The sequence below is a fragment of the Pseudozyma hubeiensis genome (genome assembly GCF_000403515.1).
Source record: "Pseudozyma hubeiensis SY62 DNA, scaffold: PHS45, whole genome shotgun sequence".
In the NCBI taxonomy this organism is placed as follows: Eukaryota; Fungi; Basidiomycota; class Ustilaginomycetes; order Ustilaginales; family Ustilaginaceae; genus Pseudozyma; species Pseudozyma hubeiensis.
The window spans coordinates 928744-952711 of NW_012133827.1; the positions used below are offsets into that span (position 1 = coordinate 928744).

General features: G+C 55.7%; 8 protein-coding genes across 8 annotated transcripts; 3 read left to right on the forward strand and 5 right to left on the reverse strand.

Moving 5' to 3' along the window:
• Nucleotides 1–293: 293 nt before the first annotated feature.
• On the reverse strand, nucleotides 294–3248 carry PHSY_004769 (hypothetical protein; the record flags this gene model as incomplete). The annotated part of the gene is made up of 1 exon (XM_012335381.1): nucleotides 294–3248. One exon carries the CDS (start codon nucleotides 3246–3248, stop codon nucleotides 294–296), a length of 2955 nt encoding a protein of 984 aa, XP_012190771.1.
• A 453-nt stretch (nucleotides 3249–3701) lies between these two features.
• On the reverse strand, nucleotides 3702–7631 carry PHSY_004770 (DNA repair protein RAD50; the record flags this gene model as incomplete). The annotated part of the gene is made up of 1 exon (XM_012335382.1): nucleotides 3702–7631. One exon carries the CDS (start codon nucleotides 7629–7631, stop codon nucleotides 3702–3704), a length of 3930 nt encoding a protein of 1309 aa, XP_012190772.1.
• A 485-nt stretch (nucleotides 7632–8116) lies between these two features.
• Nucleotides 8117–9727, forward strand: PHSY_004771 (hypothetical protein; the record flags this gene model as incomplete). Its single annotated transcript, XM_012335383.1, has 1 exon — nucleotides 8117–9727. One exon carries the CDS (start codon nucleotides 8117–8119, stop codon nucleotides 9725–9727), a length of 1611 nt encoding a protein of 536 aa, XP_012190773.1.
• A 128-nt stretch (nucleotides 9728–9855) lies between these two features.
• Nucleotides 9856–12840, reverse strand: PHSY_004772 (hypothetical protein; the record flags this gene model as incomplete). The annotated part of the gene is made up of 1 exon (XM_012335384.1): nucleotides 9856–12840. One exon carries the CDS (start codon nucleotides 12838–12840, stop codon nucleotides 9856–9858), a length of 2985 nt encoding a protein of 994 aa, XP_012190774.1.
• Nucleotides 12841–14075: 1235 nt separating this feature from the next.
• PHSY_004773 (hypothetical protein) lies at nucleotides 14076–15056 on the forward strand (the record flags this gene model as incomplete). The annotated part of the gene is made up of 1 exon (XM_012335385.1): nucleotides 14076–15056. The coding sequence occupies one exon, from the start codon at nucleotides 14076–14078 to the stop codon at nucleotides 15054–15056; it is 981 nt and encodes a 326-aa protein (XP_012190775.1).
• A 318-nt stretch (nucleotides 15057–15374) lies between these two features.
• On the reverse strand, nucleotides 15375–16520 carry PHSY_004774 (hypothetical protein; the record flags this gene model as incomplete). The annotated part of the gene is made up of 1 exon (XM_012335386.1): nucleotides 15375–16520. One exon carries the CDS (start codon nucleotides 16518–16520, stop codon nucleotides 15375–15377), a length of 1146 nt encoding a protein of 381 aa, XP_012190776.1.
• Nucleotides 16521–16787: 267 nt separating this feature from the next.
• Nucleotides 16788–18326, reverse strand: PHSY_004775 (hypothetical protein; the record flags this gene model as incomplete). The annotated part of the gene is made up of 1 exon (XM_012335387.1): nucleotides 16788–18326. The coding sequence occupies one exon, from the start codon at nucleotides 18324–18326 to the stop codon at nucleotides 16788–16790; it is 1539 nt and encodes a 512-aa protein (XP_012190777.1).
• A 994-nt stretch (nucleotides 18327–19320) lies between these two features.
• On the forward strand, nucleotides 19321–23518 carry PHSY_004776 (likely protein kinase; the record flags this gene model as incomplete). Its single annotated transcript, XM_012335388.1, has 3 exons — nucleotides 19321–19370; nucleotides 19925–20505; nucleotides 20580–23518. The coding sequence occupies 3 exons, from the start codon at nucleotides 19321–19323 to the stop codon at nucleotides 23516–23518; spliced, it is 3570 nt and encodes a 1189-aa protein (XP_012190778.1).
• Nucleotides 23519–23968: the final 450 nt, after the last annotated feature.

A 23968-nucleotide genomic window follows, 5' to 3' on the forward strand; every position in this document is an offset into this window, starting at 1 on the left:
AGCAACCTGCATCTCGACAGTCGCCACCGTCTGCTTCCCGCGGACACCATTTGACGGACGTCCTCTCACTCTCCGCCGAAGCTGCGGTTCCAGGTGATGTGGAGAAGCCGAGTGATGGCGGAAGGTAGGACCTGACTCGTGATGCGACCTGCTCTCCTCGCAATGGCGTAGAAAGGGAAAGGGGTAGATGGGGGAGAGAGAGCGCGGATCAGTTGTCAGAAGGTGAAGGGGAGATCGAAAGGAAAGATAAATGGGTGAGCTCTGTGGGTTGGGACGTCATCTGACTCGTCAACCTACGCTTTGCAATAGACTCGGCACCAGCGGTCGATAGCGCGAAACGATGCGCGGCTGCGACGTCTGGTTGGCCGGAGACGGTAGGTCGATTGAAGAGGAGAGAATGCGTCAATGATTTCAACTTCAACATGCAATGGCATGGGCGGTTCCCTGCTCACCTCCGGTTGGACCGCTTGCGTTACGTTCGCCTTCTCTGCAGAGACTCCATTGGATGCCGCAATGCTTGACATCGCTTGCTCTGATGATACTTCGGGAAGTTCCGAGGTTTCTCCCTCATTGGTGCTGCCTGACCGCTCCGTGACAGCCTTGGCCGCGTCCGCCGTTGCATTCTTGCGCTTGTTCGCCAGCAAAGCGAGGAGGCTTTCGCGCTGCTTTTGCAAGGCCGGGTCTAGCCTCAGTCCGCCAGTTTTGGCGGGGCTGCTGCTGACTGTTTGTGAAAGCGTCCCGACACCGAGTCCCGGTGCAGCCATCGCATTCGATTTTGCATCATCGACTGCAGCTCCGAGACTCTGCCCGAATCCAAGAGGCAATTTGACCTGGGACCCTTCCGCGACTGGAGCCTGCGTGCTAACGACCGGCCGAAGGATGCGTGATGGCATCGGCGAAACCGCTGGCGATGGGGTCGCACTCTGCTGTTGGGATTTGCGCTTCTCCATCATCTGGATCTTCTGCATCAGTTGCTTGATTTCCAATTCCTTGCGCAGCAGATCTTCTCGCGACGGGGTGGAAGTGCCAACACTTGCAGCGTCCGTTCCTGCCACATGAGCCAGAAGGCTTTGTTTCGAGACACCTTCACCAATTGTCGAAGGCTCACTCGCTTCGTTTGTGACGACGGATCCTTCCTGCACTCGTGCCAAAGGCTTTGCCGCAGGTTTGATGCCGTTGAGGGCGCAAAAGGTGTCATAGTGTTCTGTGGCCGTTTTCTGACGAAGCAGCACGATGTCGCGCATATCGACATGGCCCTGTACGGATGTCCAACCCTTCGCATCGCCGGCAGCGGTAATTTCGTCTTCGTCCGACTCGTCGTCGGAGAGGTCCACGACCGTGTTGAGGCCTGAGGGCACGTCCAGAAATCGATCTTGGCGAACACTCTGCGGACGATACTCTGCAGTGTCAAAGTCAGCTGCCACCGGTCTACGACGTCGGGGGGCAGCATCGCCCAAGCTCGGCGAGTTTGATGTCAAGACAGACAAGTCTGGAAGGTCCGGCACCGGCGCGTCGAGATCGACTTCGCCAGCAGGCATCTCGGCTCTGCGACTGAAAGTGTCTGCGTAGGAGATGCGTTGTCGACGGCTCGGAGCGACATCGCCCATGCTATCGCCTCCGGCAAGATCGGCGGTGATCGAGCCATGTTCTCCTTCCACTGCATCGACGTCTCGATAGGATCGCTTTCTGGTCGTCGATGAAGTGGGCTGCATAGACGTGTCCTCGGCAGCAGCAGCAGCCTCGGACGCAGATCGGATGAGGCTGCGTAGAACCTCGCCTATCTGCGAAAGCAATGCGTCCGCCTCGCCAGAAGTAGCAGTGCGGTTGAACGCGGTCGTCGTATCCGATGATGCTCCCGGAGCAGCTGTGTTGTCGACAACCTTGGGCGTAGCGTTCGCTGAAGCTGATGCAGCGGTGGCTGCTTTTGCCAGGCGCGACGCTAGCACCTTCTTCCTCAGCTCCTCCAATGGCGTCAAGGCAATGCCTTGCTCTTCCTTAGCCAGTAGCTCGTCTTCCGCTGGCGTCGTCGAGACCTTTCCGTTCTGGCTGCTGCTAGCCTCGGTCATCGTCCTCGTGCGCGCCTCCAAGTCCTCCGCATCTTGTGCCGGTAGAGGCCGCAGGGGAATGCCTGCCTCGACACAACAAGCTTCGATCATGTGCATAGAGATGCCCCTCTCCACCAATCGTTGCGGGGCCACTCCCCGCACGTGCAATTCTCTGACCATAGCGGCTGCTTGCGTTTTGCCGTCATCGGTCCAGATCAAATCCCCATCAGGTCTCCTGCCACTTGCACCCCACGAGGATGCCGGCTCGTACGAGGCAACAAGTGAGGCGAATGCGGCGTTGGCGGCTTCCTTCTTGTCGCGTTTTCTCTGCTTCTTCTCCCGCTTTCTCTGCTGCTTGAGTAGACGTTTTTGGTTGAGATACTGCATCTGCGGATTGAAGCCGGTTGGGTACGGGTGATGTTGCTGCGAATAGAAGGTCAGATTGGGGGGATTTGGAAAGTAGGGATAGCTGGAAGAAGGGTCAGCGTGAAGAGCTGGATCGTAAGGAGCGTGAGGGTTGTAGGGCATCTCATAGCTCGGAAAGGGAGGACCATGACCGGCCGGATGCATGTAAATGCTTTCTGCTGTGGCATGGTAGGCTTGTTGATCAGGAGGCGCGTAGTATGTTTCGGACTCTGGTGGTAAGGTTGGCGGCGCAGAAGCGTGCAGAATGGGATGAAACTCTGGCGCGTTAGGGTCATAGGCATAGGGCGCCGAGCCGTGCTGGTTGACGTCCTGAGGAAGTGCCGGAGGAGGGTAAGCTGGGAGAGGTGGCGGTCGAGGTAATCCTCCTTCCTCTGAATCGGCAATTACCCTTTCCCAGTGATCTGCAGCAGCCCCACCAAGACTTTCTTTCAGCGATGCAGGGCTTGCAGACCTCCGATGGGATGCAGATGAAGGTCCAGCAGCTGCGCTTGGCTGAACATCAGATGCGCTACTGACATATTCAAGCCCTTGAGATGCTGCCGAATCGTAATTCGTGGCCACGGGAGCGGTTGTTGATGGCGCAGCCGTGTCAAAATCGTCCGTCTCGTATGAAAGGAGCTTGCGGCCGCGACCGACCGCGACGTACTGTGGGGGCGCAGCAAGAGCTTCGACTTCATTTGACGGCCCTGGCTGCGACTCGCTCGCCAGTGGCGTCTCCGCACTGCCATAGTCGAGGTCTACCACCTCCGAGGGTGGAGGCGGCGCTCGTCGACGCATATCGCGGATCTGCCAGATCTTGATCGCTCGAAACGAAAGCTGTTGCTTGCGATCGTGATTCGCAGTGACCGTCTAGAGGGATGCTTCTGTCATGGGATCGGATCATTGGTTGGTTTGCGTGGCTGTGGAGAGCAAGCAAGCCAGACGCGGCGTCTTCCCTCTAAAGTCACACTCGAGTGTGTTTCTTCGCAAAGATCACGTCAACGCTCATCTCGCCTAAGTACCGGAAAATTCTGGATGTGTTAAATCGAGTGTCCAGGATTCCTGTCCGAGGCTCCTTACGCTCGCCAGCCTCCTCGGCGCTAGCACAACACTGGCAATCGAGGGAAGCTCACAGAACTGATGAGACTCGTTGAAAGTGAGCGCCGTGATTGATGCGTTTTCATGACAGTAGGAATGCAATGCAGGATGCGAAAGAAAGAAAACAAGACAACGTGGTTCAACGCTTCACCTTCACGTATTGCGGATGCGCTCGCGCTCGATGATGCTCTTCTGATGGACATCACGGCTGACCCTCCAATAGTACTCGAGCACGTCATTCTGCCCCAGCAGCGTCAGGAAATCCTCATCGTGCGTGATCACAATCAGCTGCAACTGGCTGTTCTCCGCCCTCTCTTTGATCAGATCGGCCAAACTGCGCGCCAACGATTCGATGTTGTCCTTGTCCAGATTCGTCGTCGGTTCGTCGAGCGCCAGGATACCGCAGTTGCTGCCGAACGACTCTGCCAGAGCGAGACGGATGATGATCGACGCCAGCACTTTCTGCCCTGCTGAGCAGCGTCCTCGCATGTCCATCTCCACCGTGTCCTTGACCATGCACACGCGGTAATTGTACGACCGATTGCCACGCGCTCCTTCGTTGTCCGACTTGATCAGGATCGTGTCGATATCCGTACCCTGGTAGGTCTTCTGCCACAGGTAGCGGATGATGTCGTTGATCTCCTCCATCTTGATTGAGTGGTAGCGCATGATGGCGTTCTCGAGCGCCTTGGCGTACTTTTCCAGATCGTTGTTCGCCATCTCCGAGGTCTTGACTTCGATCAGCTTGCGCTTGTAGTTCTGGTGTACGCCCTTGAACTCGTCCCGTAGCTCAAGCTCGCGACCTTTGATCTGCGATCGGAGCGATGCAAGCTCTCCGCTCAGGTGCGAGGCCTCACCGTTGAGCCTGTTCTCCTCTTCTTTGGCCTCGGTGTACTTGTCGGCGAAATGCTTCCGGCTGCGCTGCGCTTGTTCGAGATCCAACGAGTTGATCTCCTCCTCGATCTTAGCGACATCTTTGGCAAGTTGACGGTAGCGGATGTTATCGACGATGTTGCGCTCAGTAGCCTGGGATTGGTTCACCTCCTTCTGTAACTCGGCCACCTTGTCCGTAAGCTCCTTGACCTCGCGATGTATGGCCTGGATCTTGTCAACAAGCTCCTGAATAGCCTCTTCACATTCTTCCAGCCGCTGATCTCCACGCTGTTGAATGTAGGCATTGACCGCAGCGTTTAGCTCGCGGATCTGCTTTGCCCAACCCTCCAGCTTATCAGCCCTCGCTTTGAGCTTGCTCTCGGCCTCGCTCGCCTCAGCTTTGAACGACTCCAGCTCGTCCTTAGCACAACGAATCGGCGCACTCGAGCTTTCGATCTCGCCATCGAGACCTTTGGTACGCTTCTGGTGCTCTTCCAGCTCCACGTTCATCTCCTGCAGCTGTTGTTCGACGGAAGCCTTCTTGGCATACTCCTGCCTTTTCGTCATCACGGTAACTTCGGCTCGATGAGCATCGCGCTCTAAGCTGTTGATCAACGTGCGCTTCGTCTCGCGATCCTGCTGCAAGACGTTGAGCTCTCGCTTGAGCACCTTGATGGACGCCGCGAGCTGGTCGATGTCTGCCTGCACTTGCTCGCCAGTCTGCGTCGACCCCGTGCTAGCGAGATCGCTCTGCAAGTTCTGCACCTCGGCGTCCAGATCATTCGCCTCCGAGAGTAGTCGTGCGATGTCGCCACCAGTACGACGCAACGTCTGCAGTTCTTTCACCTCCGCTTGGAGCTTGGTGACTTCGGCGGAGGATTTTTCTGCCGCCTCAGCAGCAACGTTCAGCTCTGCTTCTTTGTTTGCGATGGTTGTTTTAAGCTCGACGATCTCGACGTCCTGGATGACCTTACGCTGTGCATCCTTGGCCAGCGCAGTCTGGCACTCGGCATTGCGCTCTGTCCAGGCATCAATGTCCGCCTTGAGCGCCTTCTTCTTCTGTGCTGTGTTGCTCGAGCTGAGCGTGCTGGAGACGTGCTTTTCGATGGCTTCGTACTCGCTCGGACTGACGCCTCTGTTGCATGCAAAGCAGTGTCCCTTGCCCTTCGCTTCCCTCAGAACTCTGCGAAGGAAGGAGTCTAGCGAGTCGATGGATGCGTACTCGTCCTTTGCAGCCGCGATCTCCTCCGCGCAGACCTTGACCGCCTCCTCGACATCGTCAAAGTCAGGCGAGAGAATGTCTTGGACAGCCTTCTGCAGCTCTACTGCCATCGCTTGCTTGGAAACGAGCTGCTTGCGAGCAAACGAGATTGCCGACTCGACCTGTTGCAGCTCACGGTTCCGTTCAGCATTGTCCGCCTCAACTTCCTCGAGACGCTTCTCGCGCTTCGACAAGGCTCGAGTGACTTCACTCTCGACTTCCTTGAGCTCCACACCAGTACGAACCCGCTCATCCAGCGCTGCCTTGTGTCGATCGAGCAGCTCCTGAGCGTTGTTTTTGCGTGTTGTTGCCTGCTGCATCTTCAAGGCTAGCGATGCCCGCAGCTCTGCATGCCGATTCAGCAAATTGATCTCGGACGTGCGCTCTTCTCGAAGGTCGTCCTTTTCCCGGATCTCGGTGTTTTTCTTCCGAATCTGGTCATCGTATCTTGCCTCTTCGAACTCCTTTTGCGCGGCAGTCACTTTAGCAGAGAGGCTATCTCGGTCACGCTCGGCACCTTCGATGTCCGAGCTGCTCAGAGCATATCCGTCGAGCTCGTCTTGAGCCCTCTTGATCTTCTCGCGAAGCTTCCGTACCGAGTCCGTGAGCTGCTCGCGGGCGGTCTGCTTCGCTCGGAGGTCGGCGCGCATGTTCTGCCACACGGTTGTAAGTTCATCGTCCTTCTTCGAGTTTGCTTCACGCAGACGTGCGAGCTCATCATCGAGCTTCCGAACCTCGTCCTTGACACGATCTTCGAAGCTGCGGATCTGGGTATCGGTCAGCCCGTCGCCACCAAAGCCCTTGATGCCGAGCTCATTCGCGATCTGCTTGATCGAAGACTCGCGCCGTTCCTTGGCCTGAACGTGCGCACGTTTCTCCGCTTCCAGACCACCTTTCTCCGACAGCTTCTTCCTATGACGCTGCTCGTTGGATTCCAGTTCATCCTCCTTCTCCGCTTGACGTCGTTTGAGAGAATGGATTTTGTTCTGGTTCTGATCCAAGTGCGACTGGAATCTTTGCTTCCGCTGCTGCAACTCTTCATCGGTGTCCTTGATGGGTGTCATGCTTGCTTGCAGGGCCTCCATGTTCTCCTTGTGTAGTCTCTCCTTTTCTTCGAGCGTCTCTGCGCGACTGACGATCTCGCGGAAGCGCGTGGCCTCATCGTAGAATTTGGAGTTCTGCACCGTCTTGACGCGGATCTCGTCGTTGAGATCTTCGAGTTTGGCTTCTTTTTGGGCCAGGTCGGCCTGAAGATGAGTGAGCTTGGTCTTGATGGTATCGGCACGGTCCTTGTCGACTTTGAGGCCCTCGAGCGCCGCTTTGTCGACCTTAAGCTGTACAGTGCGGTCCTTTCGCAGAGACTTGATGTTGTCGAGCGCCTTGGTGTAGCGAGTAGCTTCGAAGATGTCGTCAAACTTCTTTTTGAGACTCGCTGGCTCTGACAATGGCCAGTTGCTGTCCTCCTGATGGCAGAAGATGACATTCTCGAGGATCGATTTGGACACACCAAGCAATCGCGGGATCTCCTCGTCCAGCTCGGAACACTTGGTCGACAAGGTGCCGCGTTTGCCAGTCTTCGCATCGTCATCGGCAATCTGAAGTAGACCCTCGAGCGTCTTCATAGTGAGGCCACCTCCTTTCTTACGCGAGACCTGCAGGTTGCGTACACAGTTCATGCGGACCTTGTTGGCGGCATAGAATCGAAGCCGGACCTGCGCCTTGACTTCGTTGGAGGTGGCCATTTGCGGGTCGTGCACGAAGGCACCGCCTTTGGTGTTGGGAGGCAGATCGCCTGTGGTCGCATATTTGAGGCATTCGATGATAGTGGTCTTACCACTTCCGTTGTAGCCGACGATGACGGTGAGCGGGTGGAAGAATTGGATGATGTTGATCGACTTGTCGTCGAAGGAGCGCACGCCACGAATGGCGAGCTTGTCGAGGGAGGCCATGCCGAGAGCTAGGCGAGTGGTCAAGCACTCTTTATGCTACGCGGTTTCTCCTGTCATCGAACACAACAGCTGTCATACCGACCTTCATGCAGACAAAGACTCGATGAGATCTTTGGTGATGTCGTGAGGGATGAGAAGGATGATCTCGCTGACAGGCGGCTGAGTCGGCGGGAAAAAATAGAAAAGTGGAGACCAACACTCGTCATGCAGGCAACTTCCGGCCAAGGGTCTGTCATCCGATGGCTTGACGCGTCTGTTGAGCGCCTCCCTTCCTCTCCAGACTTCATCAATCGTAATCAGCACTCCATCGATTGCGCCGGCCCTTTCTCTTCTGTCACATCATCACATGGCGAAGCGCCGACAACAAATCGAATGAGAGCACGTTCGCTTCGGTCATCTTTTTGAACATTACCGGAGATCCCGACGGCGATTCCCACGGGCACCGGCAAGGTTCAAACCTTGTTCCAATCATCAAAGCTTTCAAGATGGTCGTCACATGCGACCCGAAGGACCCACGAGCACCGGAATCACTCAAACGGATCTGCCGAAACCTTCGCTGGGTCCCGTTCGCTTTCATCTTTGGCCTCATAGCATACGCCTACCTCACAGTCACGATTTCTCTCGCCATACGGTATCATCTTGCGAACAAGGGCGAATGGATCTCAGCCTTCTTTGAGCTGCTCATATCTACAACATTGGCGGGTGGTGCGCTCTGGGGCTTCGTCGTTGCTGTGTTCAAGGACCCCGGATCACCACTGGGAAGACGCAATGATGACCGGGAGAGTTGGGCTGGGTCATCGTCGATGCGGCCCGGTAGCGAGTACGAGATGGGCGGCGAAGCAGAGGAAGCGCAATCGTTGATTCGAGACCAGGATCGCGACACTGATACTGATGCCGGCGGTGATCGAGCGGCGCTCTTCAACGCACCCATTCCCGGTCAGCCGCAATACCCCGCACGTTCCGGTCGTCAACAACTCGCTGATCTCCAACGTCTCCCCTCCCACGCCTCCGTCTCCACCAACGCCGCGGTCCAACGACGATCCAACATCTGGGTGAAGTCGAGCGGCGAGTCCCGCTGGTGTGCCAAGTGCGATGCACCCAAACCCGACCGCACGCACCACTGCAGCACCTGCAACCGCTGCGTCCTCCGCATGGATCACCACTGCCCTTGGCTCGCAAACCGCTGCGTCGGACTTCGAAACCACAAAGCGTTCTTCCTCTTCATCGCCTACACTGCGCTGTTCTGCGTGTATTGCTGTCAGGAAACTGCCAGGGCGCTGTTGCGCTACGTCGAGATGGAGAACAATGGGTTTGAGAGCAGTCCGATCGGTTGGGCGGTGGTGTTGTTTTTAGGGTTCATCTTTGGTGCCAGTCTGGTGCCGTTTGCGGGGTATCATGCGTGGTTGATTTGTAAGAACAGGACCACGATCGAGAGTATGGAGGGATCGGGGAGGGTGAGGTTGAGGGTGAAGAGAGACGAAAGGAGACCGAGGGTAGAGGATAGATTGAGGGGGATCGTTGGGTCTTCTGCGCAGCAGACGAGTGGAAATGGTGGCAGGATGGACGGGAACAGAAGTGGGAAACAGGGCGGTTGGAGATCCGACGAGCACCTTTCGAGGGACGAGCGAAGAGCGTTGAAGAAAGCGAGCAAGCTCAACGTGTACGATGTCGGTGCGGCGAGCAATTGGCGTCAGGTGATGGGTGACAAGTGGTACCTCTGGTTCGTACCGGTGGGCGAACCGCTGTCGGATGGATTCGGCTTCCTCGTTCAAACGAAGACGTTGCAAAAGCTGGAGGAGATCACCGCGTCCATCCGCGTACGCGATGAGCAAGGTCAGAATCGCGCATCGTCGCCCGAAAGGGAAGATGATGATGATGATGATGATTCGGTGTATGGCGGCTCACAAGGGGCGACACGATTCGGATACGCTGACAGATCTAGTCGCGACAACCAGCCGGAACCTCCTCGCGAGACGGGGCTCGAGCGACAGTCAGGTCAGACGTTCAACGGCGCCCACGGCGAAATGGAATGGGGAGATGCACCGAAGAAGTCGTTCGTGCTTTTCGGGGTTGATGATGACGATGACCATGCTTAGATTCACTCGCTTGGCACGCGGACAATGGAGGCTCGAGCTGCGGGTTGGTCACCCTGCACAAAGTTTCATTGGGTGTGTCATGCGTCGCGTGTGTTTCCGATGTTGAGCATGCTGCTGAGAGACTGATTTCATTCACTTGACGTTTCGTCTTCGTCCTCAGTTTCGTCGCTGGAAGAGACTGACGACCTTTCGTCATCTCCTGCTTCCTCTGAGTCTGCGATCCGTTCCGCAGCGTCGTCTTCTGGCCCCAATCCTCCGCCATCCTCTGTCTGCTGCACTTTCCTCAACGACCTCCTCATCTTTGCAGCTCTGCCGCGCAGCTCCGCCTCCACCATCCTCTCCACCACCTCCAGATGCGCTTCGATCCCAAACGCGCTCTCCCACATCTTGACACTTGCATCTGCACTCTCCGCCCTTGGGTTGACCATCTGACTAATCATCACGTCCATCGCCACACTTGCACTTTGTGGCGTTGCGATACCCACGAGATCGTTTGCGTGACGGATGACACGTGGGTAGACGGAAGAGTAGGTCAGACCAAGCGGGTCGGAATCTGGTCGTGAGGTGGAGAGGAATTGATGCATCGGATAGGCTGTACCTGGTTCCAAGGCTGAGGTGGCAGAGGTGGGAGGAGCAGTGTTGTGACGGTAAAGGCTGCGAAGGTCGGATTCGAGATCGGCCCAGTTGGGTTGAGGGGCTTCGAGTGCGTGAGATCCATCCGGTCGCGAGGCCTGTACAGGAAGATTTGACGGTTTGGGCGATGCCGTGTCGGGTATGAATTCTGTAAACGCTGCCCACTGACGCTGCGGTTCCAGACGACGCCATTCATGTAGATCGATGTGGTTCGAGAGGATCAGATTTTCCTCGGCGAAAGCTGCATAGGCTTCCACTTGCTCCGAGGTCATGTGCAAGGCTTCGAGCTCGGATGGATCCATCTCGATCGCCGCTTCTAGTGATTCGAGATACCTTTGTCTTCGCCTGTCAAGCGCACTCAACCACGGTTGGAGCAAAGGCGCGCATGACAGTCCGCCACTCCTGTTCCTGCCAGCGCTGCCATCCGACGAAGATTCCGGGATTCTCTCGTCGCGGCTCCGTCCGTCGAGACCGTAGCGCATCTTGATGACCATGAGCAGCGCTGCCATGAGTACGAATTCCTTCGGCACACGCTGCAGCTGTGTTGCTCCTGGCAAAGACGACGGCGATTCCTCTTTGTCTTTGTTGCCTTGCTGCGGTAACCCCCTGTCCTTGAGAGAAAGGCCGGGAAGAAGATCCGGACCGACACCTCTGTCGATTTTGTCCAGCAGTCTCTTGGTGGCGACATAGAACGTGGGTGGAAGCAGCATATTTTCCACCAGCCTCGCGAGCTGACCCGAGACATTCCCCTGTCCAAAATTGAGGCCGTAGGTGCGTTGCAACAAGTCAGCCACGTTGAGTGTGTGGAGGTGCAGCGTAGTGATGGACGGCACTACATCCGCATCGAGATGGTGATGGTGGACGTTGTCTTTATTCAAGAATCGTGTCAACGGCAACGGAAGCGAATGGACAACATTGAGATATGGCAGCCGGTGTGAGGAGATGAGTTTGATGAGATCGGTCCAGAAGACGGGGATCTTGAGTAGATGCAACGAAAGGTAGATGATGGAAATAGTGGTAGGAACCATCGCTAGATGGAGAATTTGTGCCTGAGCCTTTGCGACGGAATGCTTATTCGCCCAAGAGGGAATGTGACGATGACGTCTTGGATGCTTTTCTGGTCTGCCAGATGGATCGACGTGCGACTGTGGGGCTTCTGTGTCGGAGCCAGCCTCAGATACTGCTTGCGAGCGTTGTCGCTGTCTACGTTCTTCGGCGAAGACAGGATCAAGCTCCGCCAGCTCGTCCTCTGGGTCAGCCAGCGATTCTGGCTCGCTGGACCTCTGTGATCGAAAACGTCTCTGCTGTTCATCTTGGCCGACAATCCAGTCGATGCAGTCTTTGGCAGCTGCCGGGTCGTCGGAGTCGAAATGCTCCTCCTCTTCCTGCTCCGTTCGCTCCGTCGCTGGACTCGGTGTTGCCGTGGGACGTTGTTTGCGTGCGACGTGATGATGATACCCATTGAAAAGTGCTCTGCGCCTGTGGTGACGAATGTCGGTTTCTGGATCGTAGGTGTCGTGGTTCGGGAAGAGCTCGGCAGCTCGCTCTTGCGATAGCGAATAGCGCATGTGCCAGTCGAATGTGGCCGCGATGAGAGGCTCTGGTGGGTAGTGACCGACCGGTAAGAGGGAAACGAACATGGTCCAGAGGTCACGAGCGATGGCTTCGGTTTCTGGCGGCATCTTGTCGGCCCATATCTCGCGAAGTTTGTGAAGTTGAAGCCGCAAAGTAAGCTGCAGACATTGAAGCAAAGCAAAGCGACCTTCGTATGCGCCGTGAAGACCGACACCAGAACGCCAGATCCTGCGAATGCCACGGCGGGATGCACGAGCATAGGTATCAGGCTCGGAATCCAAGTCGCTCTCTTCTGCAGCGGACGAGACGGCTCGGCTACGCGGGGTCCACGGATCACGCTCGAAGAAGCTATCCGCACGTATTGAATAGGGCGGATCGTCCTGAGCTTTGTCGACCTCGTCGTCGCTGACGATTGCGTCGGCATCATCCGAATGCGACGAATGCCGTGATCTAGAGCTCTGCCTCCGAGCTCGCTTATGGGCACGTCGTGATTCTTGTTCTATAAGCTCGCCTTCGCTATCTTCCTGCTCCACATCTGTCTCCGGCTGAGAGTAGTAGGGCGTGTGCTGACTCTTGAGCCTTCGGACCTTGTTGACGGTGACGGTTCGACGTTTTCGTGCGACGCCATCTCCTAAGAACTCATCATCTTCGGCCTGCTCGATACGGAAGTGCTGTTGAACGTGACCTCGTTTGCAGATAAGCTGACCTGATCGCAGGCGCATCTTTTTTGTGCCGCATTCTGGACATCTCGGACGCTGTGATGACTGTGAAGCGTGTTGATGAGAAGCCATTGATGATCCGGGCTGGCTGGAGAAGAGATTGTCAAAGTCGGAGGCCGGGGCGGAATTGGGCTGTGAATGAGATTGACCATAACGGCCATCGTACTGCGAGCTATACGGCAGCATCGTACAAGATGCAGCCGTGCAAGACTCCGCAGTACAGTGGTGGCTCGTTTGGAGGTTCAAAAGAAGAGCAAGCTTTGCTCCAAAGTTCAGGGTCCAAACTTGGAACTCGGATGTCGGTGAGAGTAATTGTTTCTTGTTGTGTACGGCATTGACCTAACAGCTTTGTGTCGGCACAATGTTACTGCACAAGACGACGTGGATTTAGGCTACTTTGCAATTTGCAGTTCCATAGGGCAAGGGGAAACCAATGAGTGAGAGGTAGCTGCAGAAACGTGAAAAAGGTGCTTGCGATTTCGAGCTCAGCGACCTCGCTTAGCCGTTGTTTGCAAAGAGCGGGGCTGAGGTTTCGGGCGATCTTCAGCTGCTCACTGCGGCCACCATCTTCGTTCGAGCGTTGTATTAAATAATATTATATAACACTGGCGGCCCACCTGCTTGACCTCGCTGCTTTCTGTGCAACATGAGCATGATCGAGCTGTAGTTCTTGTCGGTGTTGCCAACGAGTTTGGGCCCCGCTGGCAATTGTTCTTCGGTCTTTGTGCACTGAGCGTCGCTTTTCAGGGCAGGGAGGAACGGGGCAAATAGATTCAGTTTTGAGCTGCCGTTGACAAGTCGAACCAGCCTCGCTTGCAGGACTAAAAGCTGCTGGCGTCACTTTTGTTTCTGTCTGGAGGTGAGCGAGCAGACTGCTCACAGCCGCTTTCAGCACAAATTCTCCTATGAATTTTCAGTCTCAGCCTGCATAATGCCTCACTGCAGAGGCGCACGCCAACCGAGTTTCCCCTTTCCTTTTCTTTTCTTTAAAATTATTTTCCCCACAAGGATCCGCAGGCGGCAGCGGCAGCTTACAGGCACGACGACAGAGAAGGCGGAGGCGGATCACGGTGAGACTCCGCAAGCCAAGCCGCATCACCGCCGCCTTGAGCCTCAGCTGATCTGGCGGCGTTGCGATTTTGCACAGGCGTGCCACTCTGCTTGACTCTGCCATCCGCATCGTCCTTCTTCCCCTCACCATCATCGTCGCCAACCTACACCGTCCTCCATCTTGACCTTTGCCTCTTCGTCGTCGGGTTATTCCCTACACTCCACCCTCATCTTCATCTCATCATCATCGGACATTCTCCGCGATCCTTGCTCGTCTTGCTACTTTCGATTCGCCTTCATTCCTTTACAGCAGACGAACCCACTTTTGACTCGTTCATTTCGGATAGGACCCACCTTGGAAGCTCGACGACATGAAGACCAACATCGCTACGATCCTGGCTCTGTCCACCGCAGCACTCTTCGCTGCTAGCCCAGTACAAGCGCAGATCGCATCGCTCGATCTAGGCAATGGTAACAGTGCTGCTGCTTCATCTCCATCGTCCACACCTGCCGCCTCTACTACCGCAGCATCTTCTGCAGCGCCATCATCCGCGCCCGCATCTGCCATCACCACCGCATCTGGTTCCGACGCACCAGCCACCAGCACCGTCGCATCCTCAGTCATTTCCTCCCCCGCTTACGCAGCTGGAACCGTCACCTACGTCCCACCACCTCTCCCTTCCTCTACCGCCAGCATCGACGTCACTTCCCTCCCATCCTCCGTGCCCGCAATCAATGCCACCGCCTCCTCCAACTACACCCTTCCCAGTCTTACAGCAACAGGCACATTCGCCTCGATCCCTACCCTTCGATCCAACCCTTACCAGATCGTCTTCGCCAACACTGACGGTCTGCCCCCCATCAATTGGAACCTTGCGATGAACAACTCGGACCAGGTCAAATCCGCCCTCTGCACATCCCAGATGCAGTTCTGCAACACTGCAGGCTGCAACACCACCGACGCCAAGTTGACCAACTTTTGCGAGACAAAGTACATGGGTGTAGCGTGCTCTTGCAGCAAGGGCGCTAGCAGGTTGGAGCAGTACCAGTGGCCCGTGATGCTGGCTGATTGCCAGGGAAGAAACATCGCCTGCAGGGACGCCTGCATCAAGCCCGGTCAGAACGTCGAGGCGCAGAACAAGTGTTTGGATGTTTGTGCGCAGAACTACGGAAGCACCTGCGGCAAGCCCGGTCAGTACGCGGCGAATTACGCGGTGAGCAAGGAGGGTAACAAGCCGAGCTATACCGTCGTGCAGGGTGGAACCGCTCAGAACGGTGCGCTTAGAGCAGGTGTGGGTATGGTCGGTGTGATGGCTGTCGCTGCGGTCGTCTCGGCGGTCATCATGGTATAGACGCCACCGCCGCTTTTTGACTCGATCCAACACACTCTTTTGACTACTCGGGCACCAGACTTAGGGCCTAAGTACAACACACTCGCTTCATCCATCCATCCTTATCTCCACTTCCGATCTCTGACCGTCTTTTCAGCGTCTTCTTCCTTCGTTCTTCTGCTTTCTATTGTTCTCACTATCATCTTTGTCCTTCGGACCTTGCATTTTGATCTAATGATGCTTGCTTTGTTGGAATTCGATGTTCCTCATGGAAGGTTGCTGCTTGTGCAGTGTCGTGCATCTTTTGTGATTGACCAATGAGCCATCCTCCGAGCGTGTTTAGTCCACGACTAGCGCCGGTTCCAACTCCCCGATCCTGCTAACCACCGTGCTACCGCTGCCATCCAGAGTCAGGAACAACCAATTGACAACGGGTTCCTCTCTGCCACCGACGCTGTTGAGGATATCCTGACTCAGCACTCCCCCCACGACCGCTGCTACTGGAGCTAGCGCAACACCCATCCCACCCGCTCCCACGACGCGCTGGAAAACTTCGGCATCGTACTGCGCAAGCAACACGTCTGGATTCAATCCCTTCTCTGCGATCAGTGCGATGGTTCGATCTTTCAGCGCTTCAGCGCTGATCGATGTGGTGGAAGAATCGCTACCGAGACGCTGTTGAAGGTCGGTGAGGGAACACCAGATGAACCAGTCGAGTGGTACTTTGAGACGACGTTGTTGTCGTTCTGTCAGAGACCATTTTGTGGATAGTGATGTGGAGAGGGGGATGAAGGCTTGACGTTTCTTGATTCGATGGGTTTCGGTGGATTCGGTAGAGGTTGTGGGTGCGGCTCGTTCGAGGAGGTAGTCGTGGGAGATTTGGTCGGCAAAGTACAAGGCACCGAATCCAAGGGTTGCGGAGAAGAAGAACTTGATGTTCGCCGATCGAGTCGTCTCGTTCAGCCTGACTAGAGTTGACTGCGATGCTGAATCGGTGAGTGGTGTACCAACAACGACAACGTCGATCCCACGATCCTTCAACCACTTGACAGCTTCCTCTCCTCCTCCCACAACCTTGTTGTAGCTCTCCTCATCGCTCAACCCCGTAACTTTGACCAGCGGATTCAATCCTCTGATCCGATCCAACGGTCCCTGACTGCACTTCTTCAACCCGACCTCTTCATCTCTGAAAAAGAACCCTGAGAGGAGATCCACCGACCCATCGATCGGCGTTGGATCCACAACGGTGACGCTGCCGATACCGGAGAGGACTGTGTTCTTAATGATTTCGGTGGCGATACCGTTCCAGCCGAGAATGAGGATGTGTGCGGACCGCAAGCGGGTTTGTGCTGCAAGACCCCAGAGACGAATCTGACGATCGTAGAGGGCCGCTTCGTCTTCGGTGACGGATGTACCGTTGGTAGGAGGTGCTGGGGGATCGAGTGGGGCTGTGGAGGCCTCGACTGCTGCGGTGGTGGCTTCCATCGTGAGAAAGGCGACTGGTGGAAGAGAAGGAGGGAAGAGCGGAAGTCGGATTCGAAGAAGTCGAGGTGCGGATGAGCCGTCCTCTGCGCAGTTTAAGAAGAAAGGTTTGTGTCTCCTCCACACGGCTCAGTCCAACTGTGCGCAACACAGACTCAGCACTCAACGCGTAGGTCGAAAAACGCGGTTCAAAAAGGCGGTCACAAAAACGCACCCAACCACAACACTCCGAAACATAACAACTAGAGTAGAATTCCCATCCAGACCTGTCTACAACTGGCCCAACGCGGTCTCCAACTTGTCCAAGAACACGTCGGCATGCTTCTCTTCAAACACCAACATCGGTCTCAACCTCAACGCCTTATCACCACATCCACCCATGTGCACACCTAGCTTCCTCATCTCCATGATCAGCTTGTCCCTCACTTGCGGCGTGGTACCATCAAACGCCAGGAAGGTACCGGCGTTCTCGCCCCTGAGCGTCTCGATCTTTCCCCTACCTGCGCCGTTCTCGATGATATCGTAGAGCTTGTCGTAGATGTACTTGCCCACCTTGTCGGTCTTTTCGATCAGATTGTGGTCTTGAATGGTTCGGATGATCTGACGTGCTTGGAGGGTGCGTGCCGGGTCTCCCATCCAGGTGTTGTAGTTTCGGTAAGGGAGCGAGGGACGAGTCTCAAGGTTGTGGTAGAAACCGGCGGCTTGCATCTTTTTTGAGAACGTGACAAAGTCGGGTGGGCTCGAGAGGTTCCACTTTTCATGAGCCCAGAAAGCACCCGTGGCTCCGACACCTGTTTGCACCTCGTCGACGATCATGAACACGCCGTGCTTCTTGGTGACATCGCGAAGACCTTGGAAGAACGAAGGCGAAGCGTGGTTGTCTCCGCCTTCCGACTGGATGGGCTCGACAATGAGTGCTGCTACAGGTCCGTACGACGAACCAGCCTGCTTGGAGCTGACGATGGCTTCTTCCACAGCTGCGAGCGCCACCTTTTCAGCCTCGGCGTTCTCGTGGGCGTTCTGAGAGAAAGGATACTTGACGTCCGGCCACGCCACCACAGGCCAATTGAACGAAGGAATGTCTAGCTTGTGAATCGCCTTCGATCGTGTCGCCGACAACGAACCGAAGAGGCGACCGTGGAAGGCGCTCGTGAAGCTGAGGATCGAAAGATCAGGCGATCCAGGAGACTGGTTCTTCATGCAGCTCGACATTTCCTCCGGAGTGAATTCGGCCTGCTCGCCCCTCTCGCGAGCTCGGTAAGCCATGAACGATGCTTTGAAGGCATTCTCGTTTGCGCAGCTGCCACACATGGCCGTGAAGATGTGGTTTAGTCCAGCGGGTTTGACTGTACCGAAGCTAGTTTCGACGAGCTCCTGCCAGTTGGTGGGCGGGAAAGAGCCGAGAGCGGCACGGTTCATGGTAGCAGTGATGAATTCGTCGGTCTTGGCGAGCGCGAGGAGGTCTGGGTTGTTGTAGCCGATGGCGATGGAAGCGATCTGGGCAAACATGTCGAGCAGAACATTGCCGTCGGCGTCGGCGATCCAGTTGCCTTGCGATTTGGCATAGTCGACGACGAAGCCGTGCGTGCGGTTCTCTTGGAACGTGCCGATGCGGTCGCTGAGCTCCTTGGACTTGGGACCTGGGATCTGCGGAGTGATTACGTGCGGTGACGACGGCTCATTTGGGAAGAGCGAGGATGAAGAGACGACAGTGGCGAGCGTTCGTCGTGGTTGCTGCTGTGGCACACGGGCCAGGAGCGAGCTTCGACAGCATGCACGCGCTGCGGAGGCGGCCTTGGAAGAGATCATCGTGTACAGCGGCGTTGTAGATAGAATGACGGTAGGTTGCGAAGTGAAATGGCGCTTTCGCCTTTTGTACGGTGCCCAGCAAACACGACACCTTATCAATCAGAATGAGGCTTGTCAAAGGAAGATCAGGGTGAGCGTCGAATCATGATCGGACTTGTGCCACGGTCTATGTTGAGAGCAAGCACATCTCTGCGGGGAGGGGCACATGCACACAGGGCGGCAGCAGCAGCAAACGTCGAAACTTCGAAATCGAGCGTGGCTGGTTGGTCGGGAAGCTCAGAAATCGCTGCGTGGGCGCTAGACGAGCTTTTTCCAGTGGCGCGTGGCAGATTTCTCGGACTTTTGACCGGCCCAACTGCGACCCTTATCGAGTTCTTGACCGACGTTGCGATGCTTCGGAATTAGATACAGCGGGCGGGCAGCACCACAGAATGGAGATTGCCTCATCACAACCGACATGTTCGAAAGGCGAGGACATCGCAGAATGTTGAAATGCAGTGTCACGGTCGACCTTCTTGCGGAACGTTCGCTTCAGCTAGCAAGTCATGATGCGGCTAGGCTCAAGCTCAGATACATTTCATCTTGCTGACTCGGTGCCTTCGCCGCTCGGAGGCAGAGTCGATTGTGTATCCTGTATACATCCTCCAGCTTGCCTGTCAGAGTCTTGACCGCCGAGTCATCAAGTTAGTTCAAGTGTTCAGCCTTTTCGTGTAAGCCGAAGCGAGAAGGACGCTTCAACTCGGTAACTCAGATATCCTCGGTCTCCGTCGACCGTCGGCACGTTTCTGAGGATCGCATCCGGTGTTGCACCTCATTTGTGTGACTGGACGATGAAATCACAGGCATTTGAAGGCAGCTGCTCAGAGGTGGGATTCGTTGTCAAGTCACGTCGACAGAATCGGATGAGCCGACGTCAGTCCCACACCAATTCTCACGCCCGCTCATGCAGGCCAAAGCTTGTATCGCCTTTCAACGCTCTTGCCTCTTGCAGATTATGCTCGACATCAAGACGAACGTCGGCTCAGCGCAAGCCATTTGGGCTTGGTACGTTGGCGAAATAGTCTTTCTGCCGCTCGCGCCGCTGCTCCACGATCGCAAAAAGCGTATCCGAGACTGAGCGAGATTGGCCAAGTAATATGGCTCCGTCTCAGCATGGCAAAGACTCGAACGGTCGCAATGGAGACATCTATCGCACAATTGCAAAGTCGCAGGCCATGCAGAAGGCAGGATGTGCCCACCACATCTTCATTTGGCAGTCTGTGACACAATCACACGACGTGCACATGTTCGCAGTCATTTCGCCTGCATTCACTCCGTGTCTATCAAATGAAGTCTTGAAGGTGATGGGAATGGTCGTCTGAGACCTAGCCACGGGCTGCAGCAGAGCATCATGCTTGAACGCTCAGGTTCCCCCTTCTTACGCGCCCCGTCGTTGTTGAGCTTACTCTCACATCAGCAACTCTTAGCCTTTGGTGAGACTCTCGTCTGCACTCCAACGAGGATTCGCAGAGAGGCATGTCTCACGTCAAACAAGCTGGGCAGAACCCGGTGAGAAAGGCCGTCACCAAGTCGACTCAGCCTCTCTCTCGTCTTGCCAGGCTTGATCTGAACGCGTCTGATCACGGAGCTTCCGAGATCGGTCATGCACGCAAGATAGTACGACCCGTGTCGATGCGGAAAGATGCAAAGCACACCGAGACTGCAGTTTCTCAGTCGAAAGCCGCAGCCACTTTTCTTCCCGAAGAGTCGAACAGCATCCTCAAAAGGTCTCTATCGAAGCTGAGGATCAAAGATGGTCTCTCGCCTGACAGACGGAAGGCTGAGATTCAGTCGAGGCGTCAACCGCTGGCCTCTGCTTCCAAAATACCACAGGCAACCGCTCCTACCCCGAATGCACATATCATCACCGCTCGTTCCGACAAGGCTGCTTTCGTCCTTCACAATGTCGCCAACTCAGACACCATGTGCGCCGACAAATCGCGACACAAAAATGGGAGTCCGGCAGAGAATCACCCGGATCGCAGCGCCGATCATCACTACGGGTTCTCCGGCACTCATCAGCTCAGCCCGATCGCGAAGACGAGGTCGGAGGAAGTCAAAACCAAAGCTATGCAGCTAGGTATCTTCAAGGTCAGCGAAGCCGACTTGAAAGAACGCTACCAGTTCCTCAACGAGATTGGTATGTACATCGCTGCATTTCCCGCTGCTCTCTGGTTACATCCGCTGACAACTTTTCATCTATATGCGCCTTAGGTTCTGGTGAATGGGGCAGTGTCTGGGCTGTAGAAGCGCTTCGACCTCTCGCCCATCTTCCATCTTCCGCCTATCGCTCCCTCCAGGTCGACAAGCTCACAGGTTCTGGAACCTATACTATCGACAACACCTCCAACTTTCGCCCGCTCGCCGTCAAGCTCTGCAAGCGTGAGACAAAGTACTCTTCTGCAGCTAGAACACAACGTCTCTGGAACGAGTTCAAGGTGCTGCGTACGTTGATGGACCAGCTACCTCGCGCCGAGCGAGTCAACGCTGACAGTCCCAATTGCCGCGTCCGTAACGATCGGACCGGCTGGCATCCCAATGTCGTCAACTTCTACGAGTTCCTTCTCACGCCAAACCTAGCCATGCTCGTCATGCCCAAATTCGACGAGCCTATGAAGGTCTGCCTTGGTGAGACGCTGTGCCTCAACTTCTTCCAGCAACTGCTCTCAGCTCTGCACTGGCTGCACCAGCATGGCGTTTGTCACAACGATATCAAGGTGGACAACCTCGGTGTGACCTACGATACTTCTGGTCTTGGTCGCGACGTGGTGACGCTCTTCGACTTCGGCTTCGCCCATCGCTACGATCCTCCCAAGAAAGGCGCCTTCATGTCACAAGAAGTTTGGGGCACACCTGAGTACCTTTCGCCGGAGCGATGTCGTGCGATGTTGCACGACGAAAGGAAATCAGATATGTGGGCGCTCGGCATCACATTTTTCGAGATGCGAACAGGTCGCACTCCTTTCGAACATCACGACGAGAAGTTTGACAGCAGCGAAAAGTTCGAGGTCTACTACGAGCGTGCCGAGCGTGGTACATGGCTTGGAGATTGGGAGATGTCGACAGAGATGGAGGATCTCATCCGCAAGATGCTCCGTCACGATCCTCAGGAGCGACTCGACGCTGCCGAAGCTCTCGCCCATCCTCTAGTTGATCCTCGAAATGGCAAGCAGCGCGACTCATTTGACGACTTTCTCCAGATTTCGTACGAGGAGGTTCGCGCGTTTGACGCCGTCCCAGACACTCGTCGCAACGCAGGTCTCTCACAAATGCTACGCGAGATCGATGACAGTGATGCAATGATCCAAGACCTCGTCGAGCAGAGCAACCAGACCGTCATTGAGCATCACACCGGTGCGAGCGAGCGCGAGTTGTTGCTCGCTTCGCCAGGCATCTCTCGCGCCGCTGTCGCCTTGCGTTCTTCGCGCATCCCTGCGTCTCCGTCGTTGTCGCAAGTCGGCATGGACTCTCGTCTGACTGATCTCATGTGCGTCAGCCCGCCCTGGAGGGGTCCGCGACCGCCACGCCAGGGCACTCCTATCCCTTCGGTCGAACGAGATCGTGTCCTGGCCGAGAAGCTGGTCAAGCAAATGGACAACGAAGGTGACGACAGCGATTATTCGGTCAGCAACGATTCTCCTGTGGCCATCACTCGAGCGTCTAGGGCCAGTGTAGCTCGAACAGCATTACTCGTTCAGCCTACCAAGCAGTCGCCCTTCCGTCTCCGTCTGGGTGAGCGCCCGCGTCAAATCCAATCCAGCCGCCCTCTGACCGAGCAGATGACATCGACACCAGTCTCTGCACCTGCAATCATCGAACAGAAGCCTATAGCACCGGTCCTACCTCCAACGTCATTGCCTTTAGTGAACCACGAAAAGTTCATACCCATGGCGTCTCGTACAGATTTCTGCTCGCGAGGAAATGTCGTTGCGTCGCTCGCCAAGAAATTCGACGCCAGCAATTTCCTCGCTCGTCCTCCGGCGCACGTCACCGCTATGACGACGGCTGGCGGTCTCGGGCTGACCATCCGTGGTCATCCTGTGCACAATGCGGGTCACAGTCACCGTCGATCCAAGTCGTACACCTTGGTAAGCTCTACCCAGCAAGACATTGCGCATCAGTCGGCACGTCGATCCACTGGATCTATGGTCCCTTCGCCTGAGGACGCTTTGCCTCGATGTGCACGCCGACTGTTCGCTACAGCCGAGCCGTCACCCGTTCTTTCTTCCATCGAGGCCGATAGCGCAACAGACATCGGTTCTGCTCGATCGGATACAAAAGATGCCGGTATGCATCACCCTCAAGCTTGCATCAAGTCAGCCACGTCCCGCACACCCAACCTCCACGCCGTGCTCTCCGGCGACTCTCTTCAACAAACCACGCTTCCCACTCGCTCGGGTCCATCATCCATTTCCATCCCATCAACTCCGTCGGCTGGAGAGGAGGTCATCTTTCGGAAGCTCAAGAAGATGGCAAGTCTAGCTGGGCTACTCAGCAAGATGATCGACGAGACCAAATCGACTATCCTCACTCCGGAGAGGTCGAATCTGAAGACGCCGATGCGTACTCGCAGGGGCTCGGTAGGTACCGAGAGTACTGAGGCTGTGGATATCTCTCCTGGACTCTTGGAGACGCCTGATACGGTAGGTGGAAGGAGGAAGAAAGCGGAGGAGGATGAGGGAGATGTATCGTTGGTTTCGGCCGCATTCTCGTTGGATCTGAGTGGGAATGACCGTCGCGAGTGCTCGAACGTCCCTACTTCTCAGGTCGGACTTGATCAAGTTTCTGTGCAACCTCGACTGCAAAGCCCATCCGACCGAACGCCATCGATCACACCCTCAGCGGCGCAGGTGGAGACAATGTACTCCTCCTTCCTTCTCAGCCAAAACGTCTGCAAGTCCGGCAACGGTTTCCTCTCCCCCCCACACACCCCATCTGTCGCGGACGATACCGCTGCCAGCTCAACGAAGTCCAAACATCGTTCGCTAGCGACCCTCTTCTCACCCAGCGGCACTACCCCACTGCAGAGCCTTCTGAAAAATGCTCGAGTGTCGCCGCGAAAGACCGCTGGCGGGGATGCCTCGCGCGTCGACCACCAGAGGAGCATCGGCAAGAGCGGCAAACTGTCTAGGCTTTTCAGGAAACATGCTTAGCGTCGGACCTTCCCGACTTCTTCGTCCAGCTCGCGTTTGTCGAGTCACCATGCAGTCGCTTCCCGCTTTCAGAACATCACACATCCTGTTCTCAGTCTCTCTCGCTCCGAGTCAAATCCCAAGCACCATCGTCAACAACTCCACACTCCCTACTGTAGACTCGCACAAACTTCGTACCCCATGATCTCGCTCAAGTACACACTCGTTTTATATAAGCACATTCATTCATCTACACTTTCGTTCATAGTAGTACACACATTCGTTCAGACTTTCGTTCGCACAACTACATTTTTCACACTTTTGTTCGTCAAAGTATATACATTCATTCATGTCTAAGAGAGAGCGAAGCTTTGTTCGAGGTGTCTACTCAACGAAAAGCGACAAATTTGGAAAGGCGCTGACGAGTATGACTTGCGCGATCAAAGTCAGCGATGCTCTCACTTGCAATGA